The 25,036-nt window shown below is 34.6% G+C and overlaps 1 protein-coding gene and 1 long non-coding RNA gene across 4 annotated transcripts in view; one reads left to right on the forward strand and one right to left on the reverse strand.

The window, feature by feature from the left end:
- Window positions 1-4,135: 4,135 nt before the first annotated feature.
- CSRNP3 (cysteine and serine rich nuclear protein 3) overlaps window positions 4,136-25,036 on the reverse strand; it is a 100,454-nt gene continuing 79,553 nt past the window's right edge. For 2 of the 3 annotated variants that reach the window (XM_082762992.1, XM_082762991.1), the window contains 3 exons: window positions 20,240-20,499; window positions 15,095-15,391; window positions 11,305-13,578 (listed from right to left, as the gene is read on the reverse strand). In XM_082762992.1, coding sequence (XP_082619118.1) covers window positions 12,538-13,578; window positions 15,095-15,391; window positions 20,240-20,499 — 1,598 coding nt within the window. In that variant the 3' untranslated portion in view covers window positions 11,305-12,537. Of the gene's footprint in view, window positions 4,209-11,304; window positions 13,579-15,094; window positions 15,392-20,239; window positions 20,500-25,036 lie in introns of those variants that run through there. The other variant, XR_014317730.1, reaches the window with a different exon arrangement.
- Window positions 5,772-20,135, forward strand: LOC309879380. The gene is made up of 3 exons (XR_014317731.1): window positions 5,772-7,635; window positions 18,832-18,945; window positions 19,859-20,135. It is a non-coding gene; the product is annotated as an uncharacterized lncRNA (long non-coding RNA).

Genomic DNA, 25,036 nt, shown 5'->3' on the forward strand with positions numbered 1-25,036 from the left:
AAGATCAAGTCTAGTTCGATGCAGATAGTAATGCTTTAGTATTTTAGAAAATACTTTAGTATTTCCTTCAATGACTGCACTAGGAAAAAAAAAAAAAAAAAAAAAAGATTTTATCTTAAAAAGTCACAGGGAAACACAGGGAAAGAAAACTTAATTTTTTAAAGTGAAGGCAAAGAAAAGTGTTTGGCTGCATGATCAATATAAAGCTGAGAATAAAAAATGAAAGACTGGGTATAAGAGATTGAAATTAGTGTATTTTGTCCTGCTCAAATTTGTCCTTTTGTCCGAGTAAATAATAAATATCATTAAGAAGAAATGCTTATTTATCTGTACGATTTGTTTAATGGATGGATGTTTTTTGGTTTGTTTTTGATTTGTGATATTTTTGTTTGTTTTGTTTTGTTTTGTTTTGAATGGGAGAAGGAAGTCTGCCTTTCGTCAGTTTCACATGTTTGGACTAATGAGTTCAGCTTCTGAAGCAACACAAGAAGAAATCATTTCAGTACTTCTTAGTCAACAAGAAGACAGCAAGGGAAGACAACAAAGGCGTAAGCAAGGACCAGCAAGAATTTGTCAGGAGCATTAACTTCTGCTAGCTTATTTTTCTGGCTTGATAATCATGCCCTTGAGTCATGTCTTGGCTTTTGTTAAGGGTTTTGGTGACACCTGTGAGACTCTCCTATGAATCTCCTGTATTGCTATGAAGCAATATGACAAAATAAGTTGCTATAGGGTGGACATAAGTTGTTGAAAAATTGTACTGGAATAAAACTGTTTTTATTACGTTTGCAGATTAAATACTGGAAGGACAACAAATGCCCTTGACAAACTGAAGAAGGAGTTGAGGAAAAATAGGATACAGGTCAGTGAGATTATACAAGCACGAATAGAGGATGAGGAAATGATGTAGATAGCAACTCTACGGCGTTGGCCTCCAGGTATGAAATGTAAACCAAGATTGTTTAGGGAACCAGTTCTAAATGACAAACTATTTAGGATAACTGTTTAAAAGGACTTTAGTTCTTTTAGTTCATAGTTCACATTATATAGCAAATGTATTATTTTAAAAACCACTAAAGGGTGATTCCTTCATGCAACCTGTTTTTCCTACCGATTTGCATATCTGAATTATGATAGATCTACTGATTTCCATTTTTTCTTCTTATATATAGTGTTCAAAAATTAGATTTTAAATAACAAGGAAATGAGTTCTATTGCATTTGGAGGTAGTAGTAATCCTTTCTTGAGCAGGTGCTCATTGCTAGAGAAACTTAATTTTTGTCTTTTCTGGTTTTCTAACTGGTAATCTAAGACCATATTATAACAGATATAGCAATATATGTACTTGTCTCATACACTGTTTTCTACAAAGATTTAGGTGTAGTGGGTCAACCAATTATTGTATTTACTGTTCAGTTTGAGCTGTGGAAGAGGAAGGTTTATTCTGAAATTTATGTTTGCCTTTAAGATATTTTTTTTTAATATTTTGAGATTTCTTTTCTGGCCTATTATAGGTCAGTAGTCCAAAATTTGAAAAAAAAAAAAAAAAAATTAATGTAGGTTTTTTTAACTGTTGCTACTCTTGCAAACATTCTAATCTTTTCTATATGTTTCCTCTCTGTTCCTTAAGCTATGAGCAGCATTTTTGCAGCACTTAGTACAACAGTAATTCAGTCTGTCACCTGGACTCTCAACTACCTGTCAGAGGTAAGCTAAATCCCATTTTAGTATTGGAAACCAATAAATATCCCAAACACTCTTTAAATAGAGAACTAATTAATTTGTATTGAATGTAGTCCAGGGTGCTGTATCGCTTACTCTACCTTAAACAGCTTAACATGAGGTAAATTTTCCCCTGTGCTTCACTTCCCTTAGTATCAGGTCCTCCTTGTTCTAGAAGTCCTATTTATTTACCAGGAAACTTGAAACACAATCTTCCTGAAATACCTACTGAAAACAAGTAGTTTTGTACCTTCAGCAAATCTCTTCATTAGTCCTGCAAATTTAATGATCATGGTATACATTGAAGCATGTACATTATAAGCCTTTACTCTCCTCTAAGCTAATAAATTAAATTTATTTTTTTTTTAATGCTTGAATACTTTTCTAAGACCAAACTAAAATGCCTTCATGTGCCTCATGTTAAAGCTGGCATTTCTGAAAAACAGGATGATGGAGTTCATACAAATGGCACATGGAAAATCAGTTTGTCGAAGGGGGTTCTCTGGTTCATTTACTGCCTTGGCTTTAATTTAAATATTTTCAGCAATGACACTATGTTCTGCTGTTCTCTGAGGAGGGAAAATGAAATATTTTTACATATGCAGCATATAAAGCTCATACATTAATGAGCTGTCTATGCGGGCTACCTACATTTACCAAAAAAACTAGCATAAATCTCTATCTCACTGTGCTCTCTTATACATTCAGGAGAAAAACTACAAGTTCTGAAGAAGGCTTGATTCTGGGCTGGGACAGCTCAGCCTTACGCCTGGTCCTAAATATTCCAAGTCTGCATGGCTCATGGCTCAAGGCAGTCCCAGTTCTCCCTGCTCCCACGAACAAGAGGCCCTGCTACCCCTGATCTACCTGGACATGGTGTCATTAAATGCACTGGGACTTTGCTAGCTCACTGTACCTGATGAATTTGTTTTATCACCCTTGGGAGTAACTGCTGATCTACAGAAGTGTGAGTATTATTAATAGAACAGCTTACAGCTGAATCTTAGTATTAAGCCTTCCTATTTCTGAACTGGCATCCTGATGTCTTAAATTAGAACACTAGCTGTGGAAGTTGTTTTCCAAAGTTTTTTATGTCAGTACATCGTAGCAAGCCCTGGAGCACTGTTAACTGTAGCTCATTGCAATGCAAAAAGCAGTTTGATAAGAAAGGTTCATTTATTCTCTTATGTGTAACTCCTAACAAAAACAAATGCTACATTAAATCTTGTGAGAACTTTTTTTTTAGAACACAGAGAACAACTTAATATCTTTAGCAGTTGTTGTAAATACAAGTAATTCAGCAGTACATAATTTGTCACCACACTTGCAGACGACTTACCTTTTACAAATGTAAAGTTCAATTTTTATAAGTATCAGATTAAAAAGATGGCACAAAACTGTATTGTTAAATCTTAATGAAGCAATGTTGATCAGCAATTCTCAGAATAATTAAGCAGTTGTCCTGAAATTTAACAGTGCAGCTTCTCTGCCATTGTAGCCATTAAAATGATTTGTTCCGTAAAATTACTCCAAATTGGCCACCAGAGAGAGCTGTTGCAATTTTTTCCCCTACAGCTGTTGAAAACCATTCTTTCATTAACTTTTAACCAATAGGGTTATCTGCAGAGTAATCATGTAGTTTATTCCACTGGCCAAAGAAAAGTATGTGCTGTAGTGTCATTAAAGGGCAAACAGATATACCAAATGAGGCATTTCAGTTGATTTCTTAAACGTTTATATGCTGATAAGGTTTAAAACACAAAACAAAACAAAAAAACTGCAAGAGTTTCTTCTTATACTATCAGACTATGAGGAATGGGTAAAATGTTTGAAATTTCACAGAGCTGCTTTATAGGTTCTGCAGTCTTGGAGAGGATGTGCAGTACTAATTCTGATTCCGCTAGGGAAGAAAGGAATGTCTAGTGACTGCAAAGTAGAAATAAGATGCACAATGCACTGGCAGCCATGATGTAACGTAGAAACCTGTTTTACTTCATTGCAAACAAATGGACAATATATATTGTACAATATATAATAAAAATACAGCCGATACAAGTGCCACTAATTAACAAAAAAACTAATGTTAAGACTTAAAAATGCTCATTTTTGTAATATATACACTGCAGTAGTAAGCCACAATAAATACATCAAATTCCATATCATTCATAATAAATACTGAAAATATAAATACAGAAGAATACAGTTAATTTGAATAAATTATTACAACATAAGGTCTAGGTTAAGTTCTGTTGAATATTATTGTAGCTTATATTACCCTTTGGCATCTTTGATGTTACAACTTATTTAAGAAAGAGAAGAAACTAATTAAGGAAATGTGTAGTTCATGAAGTTTAAAATTATTTCCATGTACAGATTTAGGATGGAATTTCTTTCCCTTGGCTTCTTCAAACAGTTTAAAAGCAGTAGTCCAATTAAATATGTTGCTTTACTGTTGAGATCTCCATAACTTTAGTATGCAAGATCATCTGTAATGGAAAATGTTAATTACTTAATAGTTCTATTTCTCAAAAAATAGTAAAGTTAGATGTAATGGACAAATTTTAAACAAATCGCTGCAATTACACCACAATTTTACTAGTCTGATTTGAATGGATTACATGTCTGAAAGACCATCAACTTTTGAATCCATGCTGTGGCCTATTATTTACCACTTGCCAACAAAAATTTTCAAAGCAATTTTATATTTTTATGGGGAAATATATATACAGAGAGAGAGATGAACCTTCGAAAAAGAAAGGTTTGGAATAGACAGTGTAAATTTGACATAGTTCGTATTTGTTAGAACAATGAAAACATTAAACATAAAAATGTAATAAATGCTTTGTTTTTTACAAAATTGCTAACCACTAGTTGTAGATAGAAACAAATCAAAATAACAAAACTGCTATATTTTATGTTAACAGGTATTAACCAGTACATCTGTATTAATCATTTTATTTGCAAAAGGTTATTACACCAGAATGCAATTTAACTTAAAAGATTGACTTTACTAAGACACTATTACAGGCTGAGGCTCTTAGGAACAAATTTGTAACCTACAGATTTTGACTATTTTTGCACTGTTAAATGTCTAGCGCTTATTTTACATCAAACACTTTAAAACATGTTTCACAAACTACACTTCAGACATATTTCCATAGAAGTGCCTACATCCGTCAATTAAAAGAAGGACCCAGTAGTTAAGCATTGTTTATGTGGGCATTGTTATGTGAAAACTAACATGGTGGTATTTGTGTGTAATGGTATTTAGAAAAATAGCATGCTTTCTTGTGTTTTGTTGTTTTTTTTTGTTAGAAGAACTAGCTGCCCATACACGTAATGTTCAAATCTAGTCAAGAAACTAAAAACCTATGCTCAATCAGCATCTCAGAAAAACACAAATGGGTGACTGTTTTTACAATAATCAATCCCCCACTACCCCAGCAAGGATGACCTTCACCCATAATCCAGATTTCAAATTTCATTCTTGAGAAGTTCTTTAAAAATAAAAAAAGTTTCTGGTAGAGAAAAATTAGCTAGCCTAATGTACGAAGTCCCATTTGAAAATTCCAAGCTAAAATGCTAATAAAAAGGACACATGCTTCTTTTTTTTGCTTTTAGTGTCTATTGTTATTTGAGGAACATGTGTCTAGGAGCTGATTAATGATACTGAACTTGACTTTGCAGTTGACATAGGTAAAGAAAAGACATGGTAGCATAGCTTCTAGGGTTTTATTTTCCTTTGTTGTTTTTACCCCATGCTTTTGGATAAGTCTTTTATTTAATATTTTGCCTACATACAATTTCTATGGCAAAACAACATTTCCTATTTGCACCAAGTTCATATTTGCTTTAAAATATTTTAAGTAACAAAATTCATATTATTATTTGATATGGCTAAACTTGTAGTGAACAGGCATATACTTTTCCATTCCTGTTCTGGGGATATGTTCCTTTCCTTTCCTTTTTTTTTTTTTTTTTTCCTATTCTTTTATTCTCTCCTATATAGTATTTGGGGTTTTTTTGCCCTTTTTAGAAGAAGAAAAAAAAGTCCTTATTAATCTACCTCCTGCCTGCTTCCTCCTTTTCCTCTAAACTGACCTTTCTGTCCACCCATCACTCACCCCAAGGTGTATCTACCCATGTCTCAAGACAAAAGAATTACCTTGATCCTCATATTAGAATAGTGGTGTTCATTTGTACATTCCACCATTTTTCCTGCCCATCAAGAAAAGCTAATCCAGTCTTGATGGCTCACTGGCAAGTGCACAGTTAGAGACAAACACCCATAAGGCAAACTTCTTTGACTTAGTTCTATTTGACATTAGTTTTCTTCAGGTGTTTTATCAAAGTGTCACTGCTAAGATTCAATTGAAAATATTTGAATACATAAATGAAGTTTGCCTTTATTTATTTTTTGTCCTAACCCTGGTATCATCTCAATTGAAAAGTAACAACGTACAGTATCATGAACTTTTTCTTATGCAAAGTTTTTCTGCTTTCCCCAATCATAGGTTTTCATCCTGTACTGGGGCTCTGCTGTATCAAGCATGACACTCTTCCTGTGGATCTGCAGGCTTCAAGAGGATCCCCTACCACATGTTGGCAGCTCATGGGGGTAATTTTCCTTTCTGTTTGTGTGTATGCAAAGGGAGTGTCTGTAGGAACCCTGCTGGGATCACTCCCTGATAACTGTCTATTCAGAGCCAATGAGGAGGAGGGGACATTTTTCACCACAGTTCCAATTTGTCTGCTTGCTAACGTAAGTGAAAATTATAATCTACTCTTCTTCCAGAGTAACGGGTAGCTTGCACAGAGGACACTAGAGTTGCCCTCACATTCATTTGATTTTAATGAAAAACCTTACTGTACAACAAACCTTTCCCAGATACATAGATTAAGGGAGGAAGGAAAAAAACAAAAACTAAGGCTGCAAAATATGGAGATGTTTTAAATGAATTGGATGTTCTTACAGTAATTAAAATTCTTGATATCAGCCAGTAGAGTGACAGAAAGTTCTCAACAATATTTATAGGTTTCTTCCTCCTTAGGTAACAATGCTTTGGAACAACCAAATTAAAAGCTGCCTGTGATGGAGGAGGAGGAAGAGACCGTGAACAGGAAGCACTTATGAAGAACTCATGCACGTGTTCACTCATATCTTTACAACTGAATAGCATGCAGTCTTCGCTTCATAAGGTTTGTACTTTGGATTTTCTTGGAGAAAATGGACAATTAATAATTTGCATATAGGCAGTTATTACTGAGAACAGCAAAATTAAGATACTTAAGATACATTTTTTTTTAAGAAATATTGAAAAAGCAAATGTTGAAATTTCTCGTGCCAAGGAACATGTTAATGAACTCTACCTGTGCGTGTTTTGAAAATAACAGTAGCTTTCTACTATTTAAAAAAATAGTAATCAGATTTAGTATTTTAGAAATAAATTCTATAGAATATATTCTCTCAGTTAATTCTAGCTTTTCTAAGTATTTTACATCAAATGTTCTGAAACTGTAATAAAGTAGATGACATAACTACTCTTGAGCCCCAGTAGGAAAGCGTAACACCCCTAAAGATTAAGAATTTCCCATATCATTGTCTTCTGTGCCTGTCCTGACTGCTTTTGGAAACTAAACTAGCATAATGCATGAGTTTATATAACTCATTAGTTATACCACAGGATTTTTTTTTGTTCTGCAAATGCCTTTAAAACAGTACTGTGGGTCCAACTGTCTCTTTTGCTTAAGGTTAAGAGGACTCTGGCTTCACCAAAGAAGCAGCCTCAGCAAGAAGTTTAAACTCAGAGGATTCAACTGGCAAAAGAAGATACGCAGAGGAGTAAGATTGCCTGTTTGCCTGTTGCTACCAACTATGGTGTCGTTGACAAATTACAGTCTTGCTGCTCAAAGGTAGGGCACTCAATAGGTAAGACGAACTTTTATTCTGATTTTCTTTACAAAATTCATTGTTAAATTTTTGCTTATTAATTTGGTCCATGGAAAAAAAGAGCTTGCTTTTGTTTGCTGTTTCACATTAGTGATGCAATTTCTATTCACTTCTGAGCTGGACTGGGCTTTATTAGGAAAGTGACTTAGTTTGCAGTACAGAAGTTCAGTTACCAATTCAGAAAAAAAAAAAGAGGACAAAATAGTATTCTGTCTGTTCTACAGAATATTTTTATCACAACATCTCCAAGTACCTTGCAAACCAGAGCACTTCCAAGTGATAGAGCAAGACAAATGCAAAGCCAAAAGGTCTCCTCTGCCTTAGCCAAGTACTCTATCCAGTATATCACATTTCCATCAAAGTATTGTGAACATCTGAAATATTTAAAAACATAACACGTTCTGTTTTGCTTACAAATGTATGTATTCAATCTTTAAAAGTGAGCTGTGTTTAGTGAAGACAACCTCTCAGTTGATTATGGGGCAGGGAATGTTACAGGATCAGTTTGGTAGCACATTTACTGAAATACAACACCCAGATAAGATTGGAAACTGGATCTTAGAGTAACAGCAGCATGAATACTACACGCATTTTCTGCGTGTACTTATACAAAAGGCAGGATGGCATTGTTAACTGATGCAGTTAGCAGAGCAGTGAGTGGGATGAACCACAATTATAGCAATTGATGGTAATCAATAGCCTTAAAAGACATAAATGTCAACTCAAATGATTCACTAGCAGCAACTTATATAAATGCAAAATAGTAAAACTTTACAAATTTAAACCTTTCTTATCTAAATGACATGTACCTGGTTAAAAAAAAAAAAAAAAAAAAAGTTTTGAGAAGAAATCATAGAAACTTTTGCTGATCAGTTCTTTGTTTTTTTTTTTTTTCAAAAATGTTTCAATGGGTATGAATTGAGTTACAGCTCTTAGGAAAAAATGTGATTGCTGCAATTTTGCCACTAAAGCGCCACTTTTATGGCTAACATCCGTTAAAGCTTTATATATAAACTTTAACAATGCATTTTTCCAAGACAGGCAAAGTTCACATTATGGGCAAAAAGGGATTCAGTTTTATGTGCTATTTCATTGATCTTCTGTTTGAAAATCCAATTTTATTTTAACAGAGGGAGGCATGCTTTTTTTTTTTTTTTTAATGTATTTTTCTGAACTACCTAAGGTAATCATAAATTATCTGCCAGTTTATTATCTGGCTTCTTATGAGTGCTTATCAGTAGCCAAATACATTAGGAGAAAAACCTGATACAGCTATCAGTAAAGTAAACATTTCCACAAATGATATGCCATATCTATATAGAAGCAAACACTGCTGTTTATCACTTAATAACATAATACTTTTATCACGTATAAATAAGCTTGCCCAAAATGATAGGACCTTGTTATCAACATTAATATTAACTAACTGGGAAATGGGACGCAGCATATGTAATTATATACTAGCCCAGAATATAAAGACTAGAAAATTCTCCAGCCCACAATTTAAATTTATTTTTTGCTACTTGGAGAGTACTTTGGTCTTCTAAACAATACATGAAAATCAACAGATATGAACTTTAATTCTCACCTGGTTTCTACACCCTACACTAGATTTCACAGTTAAATTAGCATACCTCTTTTGGGCAGGGCTGTGACTATTTCTTTTTCACTCTAGTCAACTTATAAATGACCACAAAGGGTTTAGCATAATATTTTGCTGGCTCGTAGTTTGGGGAACAGGTTGAACTATACTGGAAAAAAATATACTTGTTTTTGTTTGTTGTTGGTTGTGTTTTTGTCCTCCCCCTCCCCCATAGTATGAGTTTATCTCTTTTAGAAGGCTTGTTGATATTCTTAGTATAGCTACCAGGATATCTCCATGAATTACCAACAGACTTGACTTCTTAACTTGTTGCAAGAACTAAACAAGATTTCTTTAGTTTGTACCCTGAGACTGAATCTTGATCACAAAACAGTAGATCAAAAGAAGAGTTATGCAGTCTGCATTAGCAGCAGGTAGTTAAGAATATTTTTTCAAAAGAAATCTTTATCCTGCACATTTTATTTTGCAACTCCCAGGAATTAGGTACTTTTAAGCAAGGGAAAATAATGTAGCAAATGTTCTTTCATAGTCGCTCTGCTTTTATCCTATCTACTTGTTGTCCTATGCTGCAAGCTTTAGAGAATTTAGCTGTATTTACCCAATGCCCCTAGAAACATACACATCTAAGTATACTCAGAAATGTATAAAGATGCTAATATTAAGGAGGCCAGGGGTCTGAAGATTTTGCCAAGACATAATACTGAACTAGCATCTCAGTATCTTAAAGCTAGCTGAGATGTATTTTATAAAGTTAATCACTTACTGTGCTTGCTAATATTATTAAAGGTACTTATCATTTGAAAGCATAGGGGCCAAGAAAATAACCTCTTATTGCTCAGTTAGGGGGTGAATAATGAAACAAACATATTTCATTTAACTTACCCCTGAGAGTAATACCGTGGTAAAGTGTGCATGATTCTCCAGTAGCCAACACACTCTAAAGTTAAAAAGCTGTTATTGAGTCACAGCTATTCTCCCAACTCAAGAAGGGATTTGTGCTTTTGCTGCTGGTGTTGAGTGAGATTGCCAGATTTAAGCCTGCTGTTAATGCAAGATACCTACATACAAAGAGACTTGTTATGTTTGCCTGTAGAATAACTTGAGCAGAACCATTCTTATTCTTGCATGCAAAACTTTTGATGTGCTGAAGTGTTTTCCTTTAAAAATAAAGATGGGTATGTGCTATATGGAAGTGGCGAACACATGCGTTTTACCTGGCTACTCAGCCTGTACAGAAAGGGATTAGGGTGTTCTGCGACTGGGAGGAGCAGGGCCTGCTGAGCCAGTTAATCAACATCACTGCACTTTCCCAGGAGATGGAGTCTGTTGTTAATGTGGAATTCAGTCCCTAGAGAACTAAGGACATGAAACAATAGAGGGTTTCTTGTGGAAACAAAGAAATGAAAAAACTTTCCAGTTACTACATGGAGTAAAAATATTTTGCTAATTTAGTGTAAAAATAAAAATCAGAAATCACTGATCTCAAGAAATGAGATACTCAGATCTCATTAAAAAACATTGCTAAGCTTATTTTTTTGAAAGCATATTTTAAATCTGGCAATTCTTCTACTGGAGTACTATACATGATGTTGTGAAGATCTAACCAAAACAGTCAGTGTTACAGAGCTGAAATATACACTGTGTTTACATGCATACTGCTAACTATCTAGATTTGTCACAGGTAAAAACTAAGATGCTAATCCTTATTTTGGCAAACGTGACAGATCTACATTCCAACCTATGTATAATAAAATTTCAGTATTAGAAGAAAATACTAAAATAGCTTCTGAAGTCAAAATAAGGCAATAGAGAATTATCAGTGTATAGAAAAAATAGGCTTTTACAACATCCATTTCTTGAAGAAAGCAATGTTAATAACCTAAAGACTGTAAAATACAGTAGGTATTCTAATTTCCATGTAATTTTAAAACAAATGGAGTAGAAGTTAATGGATATCCTTATGATGAGCATGTTATTTTGCTTGGAAACTTCAGCAGATATAAGATCTCTGAAGCTATGTTCCCTCATTGAATATACTGGTTCCTAATTAGACCGAGTGACTCTGGGAATCTGGGATACAATCAGAAGTCCACAAAAACCTTCTTATTTCATAAAAACTGCTTAATGGGAAAATACAGACACTTTCACATTATTTTTCATGCTTCATTTAAACTGTGATCAGCAAGACTCTGCTATTTTAAAATTACTTACTAGCATATTCTTAACCTGACTTGGGAAAACATTTTCTACAATGAATTTTGGAGATCTTACGTATGCCTCAGAGTCTGGAGCTATGGCATTTCTCCAAAATAGTTCACAGTTCTCACAGTTAATATAGTACTGCAAAATGGCACTAAAGTGCATAAGTATCAGAATGTTTGTTGGGTTAAAAGGTGCTGTGCAAGCTTAAGCTACTGCTTTGCTATTATATACAAGATCATTCTTTGGGGAGGGGGGTACTAGTTCTGAAAATGCCACTGATTTTAATTTTGATGGAGGATTGTCTACCTTTCACCTTCCTAAAAGATACAAATGCCCCCTTTCTGACTCTTCTGTTGGTCAAGAACAGTAAAAAGAGAAAATAGTACTTTAAAAATGCATTTCAAGATAATCTATCAGAAATAGTATTTTTTAAAAAGGAAGAATACATGGTACTCCAGATGAAAATTGAACATGCTCTTTGTTACTAGTTATGGATCTTCTGTTCAAATGAACATGCTCTTCATTTTTATCAAAACATGACTACTAAACTACCATAAATAAAATACATAGAGTACAGAACAATTAAAACCTTTTTGTACAGTAATTACTTACATTAAACTTACCATCTTTTCAGATATGTTGAAAATTAGGACTCTAAACATGATCATTTCAAAGTATCATTTTTAACAATCTTGCACAGGCCCGACAATCAGAAACGTGAAGCTTTGATTCAGATAGCTTGGCAGGTTTCACATACTTTGACAGGTAGGCTACTGTGAAATATGTTGGGTGTGGTTTTTTACTTACGTGTTCTATTTTTATCAAAAGACAGTTTGATGTGTTTGTTTCTTTTTTGTTGTGTGTTTTTTTTTTTTTAAATCTTTACATTACAAACTGACTTTGTGCAATGCCACTGCCAATGTAGCTTGAGAAAACAAAATGTGTCTGGAACACTGATGATAGTCCAAGTGTTTTCTACCTCTTAAAAAAAGTAAGATTCTAGGAAATCCAGTTTGAGTGCATTTCAATACAGGAAGTCAGTCCTAGGATAATTTTAATATTAAACAGGTACCGTTTCTACCACTGGTGATTTGATGCACTCTTCGTGCAGTCTGCTCCTTTCTGGGAGGGTTAGTGAATTCTCAGCAGGGTGCTCTTGTACACGACTCTCGCCATTCAAAGCTGAAACAAATCCATCTTGAGAAGGACCTTTCAAGTATGAGTGAAATTCCACTTGAGAGTGACTTGGCCTATGCTCAGTGTATAAACTGTTACATGGAGCACTGCTATCACCTTCAGAAGATGAGCAGCAAACAATCACTGAGGGATTTGCAGAAGGGTAATGAGGGCTGCTAAAAGTTTCCTCTGATTGCCGTGTGTAGTCAACAAACTGTTCTGAAGTCATATTGTAAGGCACCAGAGAAAGACTACCATTCTTTACAGCATCCCTTTCTGAGTAAGTCTCACCAATCTGGTTAGCAGTGCCAGCAACATGGTTCTCTATTTGGTAATACAGATTTGAAGAGTTAGTATAGTATGAGGCGTTTTTAGAGTGGTTTTCATGCACAGCAGTTCCATCAGAGTAGCAAAGGACAGAAGGAAGAGGCACCATATTAGCATGGGAGCCCATGCTTTCTACAAAATCATCTGCTTTTTCTTCCTCCTCATCTTCCTCATCTTCCTCTTCCTCTTCCTCATCATCTGATTCACTAGGGGCTAAACTCTGAGTGCTAGAATCTGTAACTCCACTACAAAAGCTACTCCCATCTTCCTCTTCCTCCTCTTCCCCAGGGCAGTCCAAGTCCTCGGCTGACTGAGAATGCATAACTGAAGCCTGAGATTCAGTTTCAATCTCAAAATTTTCTGCAATTGAATATTCAACCGGATGGGGTCCTGGACTCATAGAACTAGTGTGTGCACTTATCTCACTGTGGCAGCCATTTAGTGCTGGAACTTGCTGCTCTCTATTTTTCTCCAATTCGAGTTTCATTATTGTGTGCAAAAAGTGAGTCCGTACACGGATAGGATTAAATTCAATTCTACCTGCTGTATTGCTACACCCTTCTTTAGTGCAACCGCATGGAAAAGACATACGATCCACCTTTTAAAAAAGAGAATACAGATTAACAATATTTAGCAGAAACCTGGTGATACAATATAACCTAGACAGCCTAAAGAAACACAGCAGTGAAGTGGGATTCAAATGGGATTCACCTCACAACTACTTGTAAGAATAATCATAACTAATTGTAATTTAGAGAGTTAACCCTGAAATTTAGCAATACTGTTGAAAACATAAGGGAATGATGTGTACCAGTGTTGCAAAGTAGGAAAAAAAAACAAAAAACAAAAAACATTTCCAATTCATGGGTAGAGCTTTACATAGTGGAACAAAAAAGCGGTTATTTTTCTATTTATGGAGCTGCTACAGCTTTACATAATATCGTGCTCAAGTCCAGGCAAAAGTATTACCCAGAAAAGTCTTAACATTTTGATAAAAGTCATGGAAACTACAAATCTATTGAAATAAAATGCATTATCTATAAAAAATGTTATAAAGTTGCCAATAGGGGGCACCTGGCGACAGAAAGCATGAATAGAAGCTCTATTATGTTTTAAAAGATACTCATTCAATTGTATATGCAATATTTTACATGCAACGGACTGTAGGCAGAACTTACACATCCAATAATATCCATTTAAGTATGTAAAAATGTGATTGAATCCACAGATCAGGTAGTTTACTTAGATAGCTTAAGGTCTATGATTTTCATCTACACTACAGTATATCAAATGTGATGCAGAGGAAAGCCATGTAAAGCAAACTAGTACATCTTCCCCATATGTGAAGATGAAAACAGAAGTAGCAAAGGGAATACATTATTTAGAATAGCAGTGAAAATTTAGCTTGGATTTAAGAAATAATGAAATATGCATTTATGAAGAAATCAACTTGGCTGCATACTAACTCAGGAAAATTAGCAGACATCTTTTAAGAAGCATTTTGAGACATTTACAGTTGTACACAGAACATCGTGTAAATGTACAATATGCAATATCGTTTCAGTCTGCAGAGAAGAACTGCCTGCTAGGTTAGCAGATATATATTTCGTTGCCTACATGCAGTTTTTCATGCATGCATGTTAAATATCATGCATGCTAAATAAAGAACAGTACCACAGTGTCGTATATTGCTTCTTATTTAGTTTGGACTGTAATTCACATTTGGACAGCATGTGAATTGTCTCTCAAACAAAAGCTACCTACCCTTGTGAAATCTGTGGGCTACTGATCCTTCTGTTGTTTCCATTTGCATGTTTAGATAAAGGGCAAAGGGGAACATGAGCAGAATATTTATGTATGAACAAAAAATATTAAATGATGTATGTGCCTAAAGGATCATAAAATAAATGTGTTTAAGGAGATATTTTGTATTGCACACTATAAACTCTTAAATCTGAGACTTAAACTAGTTTGAGATCCACAAGTGTTATTGTTTAACAATTCACTTACTTAATGAGCTCCCAGTACTTACCACATTAACAAGAACAAAAAGTACAAGCACTTCTCCCTCCTCCCCTTGCTATTTAAATATTGACAATAATATAGACATTTACCTGACATTTTATGCCTGCAAGACTGCAAGTGCAAGTTTCTGGATCACAAAACACACGGCAGTCACAGCCACAATCCTCTCTGGACAGCCGGATGGCTCGCAGCTCATGTTTTTCTTCCACATCAATCTTCTTCACTCCAGAAGCTCGTAGCAGTGCCCTTCGCTTTTTTGTCGGCAGGGGTTGTAGAAAGAAGTACTCGTCTACTTCAGTGTTGTCTAGATCAATATCATCATCAGAAATGTCATCCAGTGTCAGGGTATTCGCCTCTTCAGATTCCACTGTACCATTCTTTGTCATCTGTTACACAGAACAAATAACAAAGTGCTTAAGCTATCCTTGTATATAGTTGTTATATATGTAAATATATGTAATGAACTATGAATGTGGAAAGACATCTGTTAAAAAAAAAAAAAAAAACACAAAGCCTATTGCATTTCACCCTTTGTTCTGATCTCCATGAATGCCAGTAAAGATTTCATAATACAATTACAGATGGGGTGAAAAGGCAGTTCTTTCACACTGTAATTCACAAGTTAATTCATTTTTAGTTCATGTTTGCCCTAAAGCTAATTTCTTTTCTAAACTTCCAATTTCATGTCTGCTTTTTATATCCTTCATTATATATTGTAGTTTGCCACGTCTTGTGCCTTTCTAAAATTCTAGTCTTTTCCATATCGCTTCATAGGATAATTCTTGAAGCCCTTAATTAGTTTTAGTTCCTTTCTCTGGGCTTTTGGAAATTCTTCAATAGCTATTTTGAGATAGCAGTTATACTACTAATGCTATTTCAGGTTAGGCCGTGTCACATCTCTAAAACAGTGCATTTCATGTATTCTATCCTGTTCCTCATGTAGCATGACAAGTTGTTTACTGTATGTACAGCTAAGGTCAAACTATAGTCTTTCCACTGAACTTGAGCACATACCTGTATTTCCTTGAGCTGATAATTAATTTTAAGCCTGGACGTCACTTAATTTTGCCCTTTTCTACCTAAATTACTTCACACTTACTTCGTATTACTGAGGCCAAGAAAAAAGGGGTAACAGCACCCTAATCAATTCTCTGTGGCCCTGGAGCAATGGAGAGTTTATTTACATAATAAATTCAATATATTAGTTCAATGAGGTAGAAAAGACAACATTGGAAGTTTTCCTTTTTCTGTGTAACTTTCGCTATAAAGTTATAGTGAAACACAGGTATATCCTCAGAGCATCTTGAATTAGCTGTCTAAAGCCAGTGGGTGGGAATAACCCTCATTACATACAATTCAGCCTGAATGTTCAAATCTAGAATGGCAGCCTTGATGTTTTATTTATTTACTTATTTATTTCTTACCTAGGTACAACTAAGTACAATGTATTTATGTTGCTTTTTGTTGTTGTTGTTGTTGTTTTGTTTGTTTGTTTGTTTCTTCATTTAATAGGAGAATGGCCTACTTAAGAATTCTGACTTCTCCGGTTTTAAATATACATGGTTCAAACCAGTCCTTAAGCTGGTTAATTGTCTATCATAATTTAAATTTGAAACTGGGGAAGAATTCTAATCCCTGCTTTGGTAATTTTTTTTATTATTATTATTTCATTCAATGATTGTTTAATACAAATCAACTTTCTGGTGTCTTACCTATGAGGCAAATGCTGTAACTGCTCAGTTTACAAAAGGCACCTACAGAACCATGCCAAGCCTGTCACATACTTCTCCCCCTCCTCCTGCAAATCTGAATTGTTTCACTACAAAGCAGTAGAGCATTTAGGAATGAAAGCCAGCCAGGCGCTGAATGATTTAGGCATTCCGCAAACTGTAAAGTCAAATGTGTGGGCATCGAGTGAGATAAGACAGCAGTCTGTAATTTCAAAGCACCTTAGCTCCTTTTGACTCAGTTGCTGGATGCTATTCTCGTCTCCTCTGATTTTTTTTCTCAATTTCGTCATGCAAAGAACAAATGAATTAAAGAAATGGAAAGCTTTGACCATCTCTTAAACAAGTAATTGGGAAACTACAGAGTGAAAATTATCAAGAACCATCAAATATATTTTTCAATTCAAAACTAAAGGACAACGTTATTTTCTCTTGTCATAATATTGCTTATCTGAATTAAACTAGATATGTAGATGGGTAAAATTTCTCGCATAAAGCTAAAGGTTAATGCCGTAACAATGGGATAAGGTACCAGTCAATGAATACATGAAGTTTCTGGGTGAAAATCACCTCAACTCTGTAAAATGTGAAAAAAAAAAAATAGGTTAGATGCCTTTGCTTGCTCTAGCTGGAAGCTATTTCTTATGGTAAGAAGCCAAGACAAAGGAAGCCAACACAGAAAATGTATTTTTAGTTTCTCCTGCAGTTCACCATGGAAAAAGTGAACTATCTATTCATTATAATTTTGTTACTACTACTGGCTTCCATTTTTACTGTCCAACTACATGATCTGAGTAAGTTAAAGACTTCTGCATGTTCCTAGACAGGACTACAAAGCTGAAATCTGAATAGTCTGCCCAAAGATTAAAACTAATTTACCAATTACTGACAGTACCATGATCAACTTGAATAAATTCAGTTAATTCTCGTATGTCTAAAGCAGTTACTTACAGTGTACTACAAGTTTCTTTTCTTAGAAATTGTTAAGCATATATGCTTCCACATGCACCACCATAACCACATTTAGGTTTCATAAGTTTACCTAGCCTATAGAAAATGGTGAAATGGCATAGATTTTTCATAGAAGCTACTCAACATTTCACCATTCCTTGACAATACATTTCAGGAACATTCCCCAACAGCTGATAGAGAGAAAAAGATAGAAAAAGTGCTAGAACGCTTTCTACACAACTTTTAAAAAAATAAAAATTAAAGATTAAAAGGCTCTAGAGTAATTCTGTTCAGAGACAAACCCAAATCATTTTACATTTGCATTTGTCTTGTTTTCAGAATAATAACAATCTGCACTGACTTGTCTGTTGGTCCACAGACTCAGGAACCTTAACAGCACCAGGCTCGTGCTAACTGTTTTAAAATATCTTAATCTGAAGAGACATTATGAGTTAGCAATAAGGACTACTGCAGCTAACCTGTTGTGTTTACTCATAATGTTTCCTCAAATGACAACATATTTAAGTAAAGCCTACCTTGTACCTTTCATCTTGACAAGATGGCTTTCATGCACAGACTGCCATTAGAATTTTCACACTCTGCTGCTAACAGTGTTTATGCCACTGTCAGCAATGTTTACACTGAAGTGTTAGTGCTAAATGGCTAAAGTGACTTGAAGATGATTTTAAAGTCTTTATCTGCTTTTAATTAACAGAAATTTCTTATTTGGCTCTTTACTTTTAGCAAGTAAAAACATAAACAATAACTAATATTATTAAGACTCTATTCCAATATATTCCTGTACTTCTTTTCTTTTCATCAAATTCTACAAGAGAGAATGCTTTCTACCTACAGGTTTCATATATTAATCCTACAGAAAAAAAATTAAATGGGGAAACTGAAATTGAAAACAAACAGGCAAAAAAAAACCAAAACAAAACAAAACACTGAAAATGTTACTGTTTGCTTATTTGTTTTCAAACAGAAAGCCTTTTTTGAACAAACTTTGCTGTGCTTCGGTTTCTAATTTTCCTAATTTTTCTGTGCAGATGGACAGTAATTTACATTCATATACTGATTAGTAGGTTTTCATTATATCACTGACATCACCTTAGAATCTACAGCCTTTCCTTTTTGTGTTCATTTAGAAATCATGTGAATAGCAAAACACCTCTTCCTGGAAGTCAGCCAAGGGATCTACACAGTTACAGCTCAATTCACACTTGATGCTCTGAAGATCCTGTGATGCGAGATGTTTAGAGGTATATTCTATCTCTATGATAAATCACAAGCTCTATCCTTTTGTTTCCAGCTTGTCCAAGTATCCATCTTTAATTTACCTTTGTCTTGAGTGGTTTTTATATTTGTTTTCATTATGACAGTTCAAATTTTATGAACTATCTCAGAATGTTTCACAGTTCAAATAAAAAAAAAAAGAAAAAAAGTAATTACAACAGTAAGGGTCATATGCACTTATTCAGGTATTCAGACAAAACCTATGAACAAAGTTCATTCTAGGGGAAAAATACTGTGAGATTTCTTAAACTGGGAAGGTGCCAGTTTGTTTTATGCATATGTAGCCTGAAATACCTGAAATAGAGATAATGGTATCAGAGAAGGAAAAGGAGAAGGAGAAGCTGTGGAGCACAGCAGTTCAGCTACAATTGTTGATATTGTTCACTTTTAATTACAGAATTATTCTGAAAACTAGTCCAAAACACAAGCCATCATATAGGAAGTTTTTTCATTCACTAAACAACATAACAAAAATGGAGCTTTTGCCACCACTTTTAGGGAGGCAGAAGAGACACTTCCAAGAATGCAATCCCCTTCTCTCTTCTCCTATTCTTTTTGTTCTCCTACACAATTTGTTTCCTCTGCTCTGCTAAATTAAAAAAAGATAGCTTTAAAACTATAGCTAAGATTTGCTCTGACTAGCTAAACTGATATAGTGGGTTAATTTGTCTGATGATTCTTTAACACAGACAACTTTTGGTAAAGTATTAAAGATGCATGAATAAATATTTGTATAAATATTTGTATAAATTGGTACATTAAAAAAAAAAAAAAAAAAACTTATTCTGTATTGCTGTTACCAAATTTGGTCAAGTTCTCCAAGAAAATAAGGTGTCTTGTTTTCAGTACTTAGCATGTTACCACTGCTTTCTCTAACAGGGCACTGTGCTCAGAGGACTTGCTCACTTCCTGGCACTTCCAGACTCTGCTAGATACCCTGGCTGAGGTTAAGTTCTGCTGTTTATCTGCCTTTGTCATCTTCTCTGTAAGAAAACAGGGAGTACACAACCATACCCTAGTAAAGCACTTTAAGTACTTTAGTACACATTAGTACTTTAGAACCATATCAGCACTTCATAATATCTAACAAAAATATATCTTCAGTAAAATAAAAAAAGAAAAAATGTCATTGTTTCCATTGAAATCAGACTGGAAAGCAAGGAAGGGGTTTTGATTAAAGCATTTACATCATGCCCATATCACTCTGATACTGTTCATGGAAATATATAAGGGCAGGGATCAAAATCAAATAATTTTTACCTTTAATTTTAGAGAATTGAGTTTTTCCTCCCTTAGATGCTCTCTTAGCATCTCCCGGTGAAGCCTCTCCTGTTCCATTGCAAACTCTCCAAGCGTGTACTGGCGCACACTGTTGTGGCGAGTGGACATTCCCAGTGTGCTTCCTCCTTGGCTAGGAACACTGGTGAAGCCTTGCCTTCTTGTGAAGTAATACACAGTAACACAGTTAAAATGGACATTTTTTGTTCTCTTCCTCTTCTCTCTTTTAAGGATTGATGAAGCTGGAACAGATGCGAATTACAACATTAATGATAACTTGTAGTCATATAACAGATGACTACATAGTCAGGTAGTTCCATTTACCTTAACAATACATATGTACATGCTAAAGTTTAGAGAAGTGCAGTCTAAATGAGGGAATAAGATTAGAAAAAATGACCATATAGATAAACCCAGAAGCCATTACAAACCATTAAAATGAACAATATAAATCCTTGTCCAGGACAGCTTTTTTCCTCTGCATTTTTTAAATGTTTATCCATTTCAATAAGAAAGGAAACAAATCCCAGCAAGAAGAGTTTCTTTTATAGTGTCACCTCAAAGCGACTGATCAGTCTACTTGTACCTCTTTAAAACCCAGTGAACAAAATGACGCTGCATATGAGAGCAGTTAGAACAGCAGACCAGTGCCTCCTGCAGATCTATAAACATGATAATTATTATGTCAGCAAGGCTCTAGTAGAGGTCTAACACTTGATCTTTAAAGTATTGGGTCACATTAACAGAAAAGATTCCTATATTTTATATTCTAAAATATGTGACATCAGTGCATTAGGGTAACTATAAAGGCAGTATGTTTTGTGTTTCTGAAACTCTTATTATCACAGAATAATATAGGAATAATGCTGATTTACAATCGGATCCTTTTTTCCTTCACCTTCATCCTTTTCTGCTAACATCCACTGAATATGTCTGTATATATATATTCCTGATATGTAGAATTTTGACCCCCCCCCAAAAAATCTATTTTTTTTCTAATTCTTTTCTGATTCCCTTCACACTCTTGCTTGTTTTTTCTTATAAAAATATGCAGTTCCATATGAAAGGGATTTATTTAAAAATATATGCCAAATTTTAACTGTCAATTACTGTTCTTTTCCTACAGACATTCATAATTCCTTTCAGTGATACTTACCTATTGTCTCTCTCTGGTAACAGGGGTAAGCCTTTAGTGCAAAATACAAGATACAAACATTGGAGAGACACTCCTTGATTTTTAAGATGAAACAGCAGACTGATTTATTTGATTTATTGCAAAATGACAGCAGGTTGTCAAGGAAGTAGGTAATACGTTACTGCTTTGCAACAACTGGGCAGGTATGACTGAGAGACCAAACTGCCAGAACTCAGGCAGTAAAGTGATTTAACAGGTGCCTGAAACCACTTTTGAAAGATTTGAAACCATTCCATAAAAGCCGTAAGAGCATTGTGATGTACTCTGCTAATCTAAAATTGCACCATCTCTAGAGACTAGAAGTACTTGGCCTTCAGCCTTGGTTTCATAGCAGGTTTGGTTTATTGTCACAGTTAAAATACAGTTCATTCCCTAATGTAGCAAAATGCTAATCATCAGAAATCTAAAAAACTCAAACTTTCATGTTAATTAAGTTTAAAAAAAATAGAATGATCTAACTATGAGAGAAAAACATATTGGAAAATACATTCTTGTAGCCAAACTACAGCTGGTATACCCTACTAACATAATCATAAAAACATTTTAGGTTCCATGAAACACTGAAATAATAATTTTTTCCTAAATATTGTCAAGCAGCTGAAAATATAGTAAGTAACGTGTACTTTTTCAGAAAAGCTACAGATGTGCTAGAGTAGAAGTATAAAACAAATAAGCACAAGTCCTACCATTCACTTACCTGTTCTCACTGACAGGTGTTCCAAAAAGGGTGTAGGATGTACACAAAGGAATTAAAACAAATTGTTACATTAGGCATGTTTAAACTTACAACCACTTTTAAGCAAATCTCTCAACAGAGCCTATCAAAACTAGTTATAGAAAGGTTTTACTGGGTGCCAAGTGTTATTTTATTAGAAGAGAATATTTGATAGGTTTATGCCAATTTTGCATAATATGAAATACTGTTGTAATGTACTGTTTCTTCATTCATGTCACGGTTTCAAAACAAAACTGTTTTAAAAAATGAATAGAGTTTGGAATATGGGTATTTTGATATCGTGACTCTTTCAATTCAGAATGAAAGGAAATGTTCTCTGTATCAAAGTTCATTGCCTATATGCTCTTACACATTAAAAAATCCTGCTCCTAGTGAAGAAGGCTTCTAAATCATTCTGGAATGTATCCTATATAATATCCTATATATCCTATATAATTACCTGATATAACAGTATTGATATTATTTGGATTTCAACTGGATCTTGCCTATATTTGGGAAGAAATAGTGAAAGACACTGAAGGGCAAGCACCAGTATTTTTACGAAGTAAAAGATTCAGCCACAAATGGAATAAGAGATAAAACTATGGTAAAATATTAAAGTAAGTAAAATATAAAAGGTTAATTTTACATAATTTGTCTGCTTCATGCAGAAATAGAAGGTTCCCATAGATCACACAAGCTGGTGAATGGTTTGAATTTTCAACTTTAAACTTCAGTATCTACTACATGGTGTTTAAATGTATAGCAATTAATTTTAGACCTTAGCTACGGAATTCTTGACATGGTTGCTTACTGGCAGAAATACGAAATGTTGGAATAAAAGCGATAAAAGTGTTTCTTTTTTTTTTTTCCCCTTAAGTCTGTCAGTTCTATGGAAGAACTAAATTACAGTACTTTTTATACATAAAGAAATCAACCTGAATTTTTATTCACCCTTTACACACTAACAGTTAAATGAAGCTAGGCAGAAGACCAATCTAACAAACAAATTCCAGTTGGAAAAAAAATAATGTAATCTATGACAAAAATTAGATGACATGAATAGGCTTTTCAATTATGTGGATTTAGAGGGAGGAGCAAGGATGCCCATACGTGCATGTGTGTGTTGTCAAAATTTAGAACAATTTAATACATTACCATATGTTTATGCCTAAATGTTTGGTCATCTGTCTCTCTCAGTAGACTGTAGTTGCCATGAGCCGTCTGAAAGAACCCATTAATGCATTTCCTCAACTTTTTTTTATAGTTCTTCTCACTTTCAGCAATTAAGTTATCAGCGCCACACCGTCAAATGTTTTGTTTGCTTGTTTTATATGTCACTGGCAAAAACTGTGTTAAAATGGAGCTAAGCTGAACTTCAAAGAGATACTGTCACTGCAACACAACCAGCACTATAAATCCAGCACTATACAATTGTACTAAAGACAGTGAGAGCTGGCATGCATTTGTTGTAAGTCATTAAAAATCATGCTTTTATTTATTAAGATCGTAGATCCTAGTCAGACAAATTATATGCTAATCTGTGTAAGCAAGCAAGCATGTAAACAGAGACCTCAGACTATATGCAGTTATTTTTTTCTGAAACACATCCTATCTTTTGGGTTTGCTTTTGTCTCAACCAAGAGCATATTAAAGGAAGAGCTAAGGATCTATGAATAACTCTACAGTTACCTCTTCTGTGTTACTGCTAGGACCTAGTCAGAGTATATTCATATTTATGAGAATGTTGTTTACAAGAACAGAGCAGGCAGGAACTGTAAGAGATAACAAGATTTGATTTGGTTATCCAGAAACATTAATTAGAGATGTTCAGGTGCCGTCCCCCCCCCCCCTTTATTTTTTTTTTTTTTCTGAAGATACAATCAGCCTTCTGTCAGTGAAGGCATTGGAGAATTGTGATCACCTCAGTAACAAGGACACACAAAGAAGCACAGTCAGCGCTGCAAAGGCATTATGTTCTTGTTCTCCTGTACTTCCTTAAGTCTCTGAGTAGAGCACTGCCATAATGTGATTTCTCAAAGGTTATTATTTGATATTGAAAGGAAGTGTTAAATATTTTCCAGCATCTGGGATGGAGTGCTCTATAACTCATTCAGTCCTTTTGTTTCAAGGCAGCCAAAACTCAGATTTTTATATCATCTTACCAGGATTCAGAGCCACATGTTACTTTGCATGCACCACACCTTAAATAGTAAGTTTGAATCAGCTGTAATTACTGCTAAGGACACTGCTTAACTCAAGACAGAGCACAAGGACATACAGAATATTTATTTTCTGATATATCAGAAATCAGGAACATTTGCTAGGCATCTGTGGAGTCAGTTTCAAAGGTGAAAGAAGGCAAGAAAATTTTCAAAGGCAGGAAAAGCTTGTAACCTAACAATTTATCCAAAGAGACTGTAATCAACAGGCTTCCCTGCTTGGACAGTCTCAGAAGTACTTACAGGACATCTGGCTGTGCAACAGTGATACCCAGGGATGCCACTATCATCCGTTCTGTGCAAAAGGGGCAGTATTAACTCCAGCCAGCTTCTGTTATGCAGAGATGTGGTCATTTAGCATCTGCTGGACACACACTGTCAACAGGAACCAGAAGGTGGTTTTTGAAAATTAATGCCACCGTCTTGGGTCTAGCAGTTTATAATGTGCAAGGATACCAGTGGGAATAGGAATATTCACCACCATCTGAAACTACCCAATGGATCACGCAATCTTTTAATATATTTACATATTACAGGTCTGATACATAAGTCAGACATGTATAAATACCTTTCCTGGTATCCTCCAGGAAAGGAAAAAAAAATACTCCATTTTCACAAAGTTAAACAATGAATATAATTTGTAGTTC

This window comes from Aythya marila (assembly GCF_965140915.1).
Source record: "Aythya marila genome assembly, chromosome: 6".
Taxonomy (NCBI): Eukaryota; Metazoa; Chordata; class Aves; order Anseriformes; family Anatidae; genus Aythya; species Aythya marila.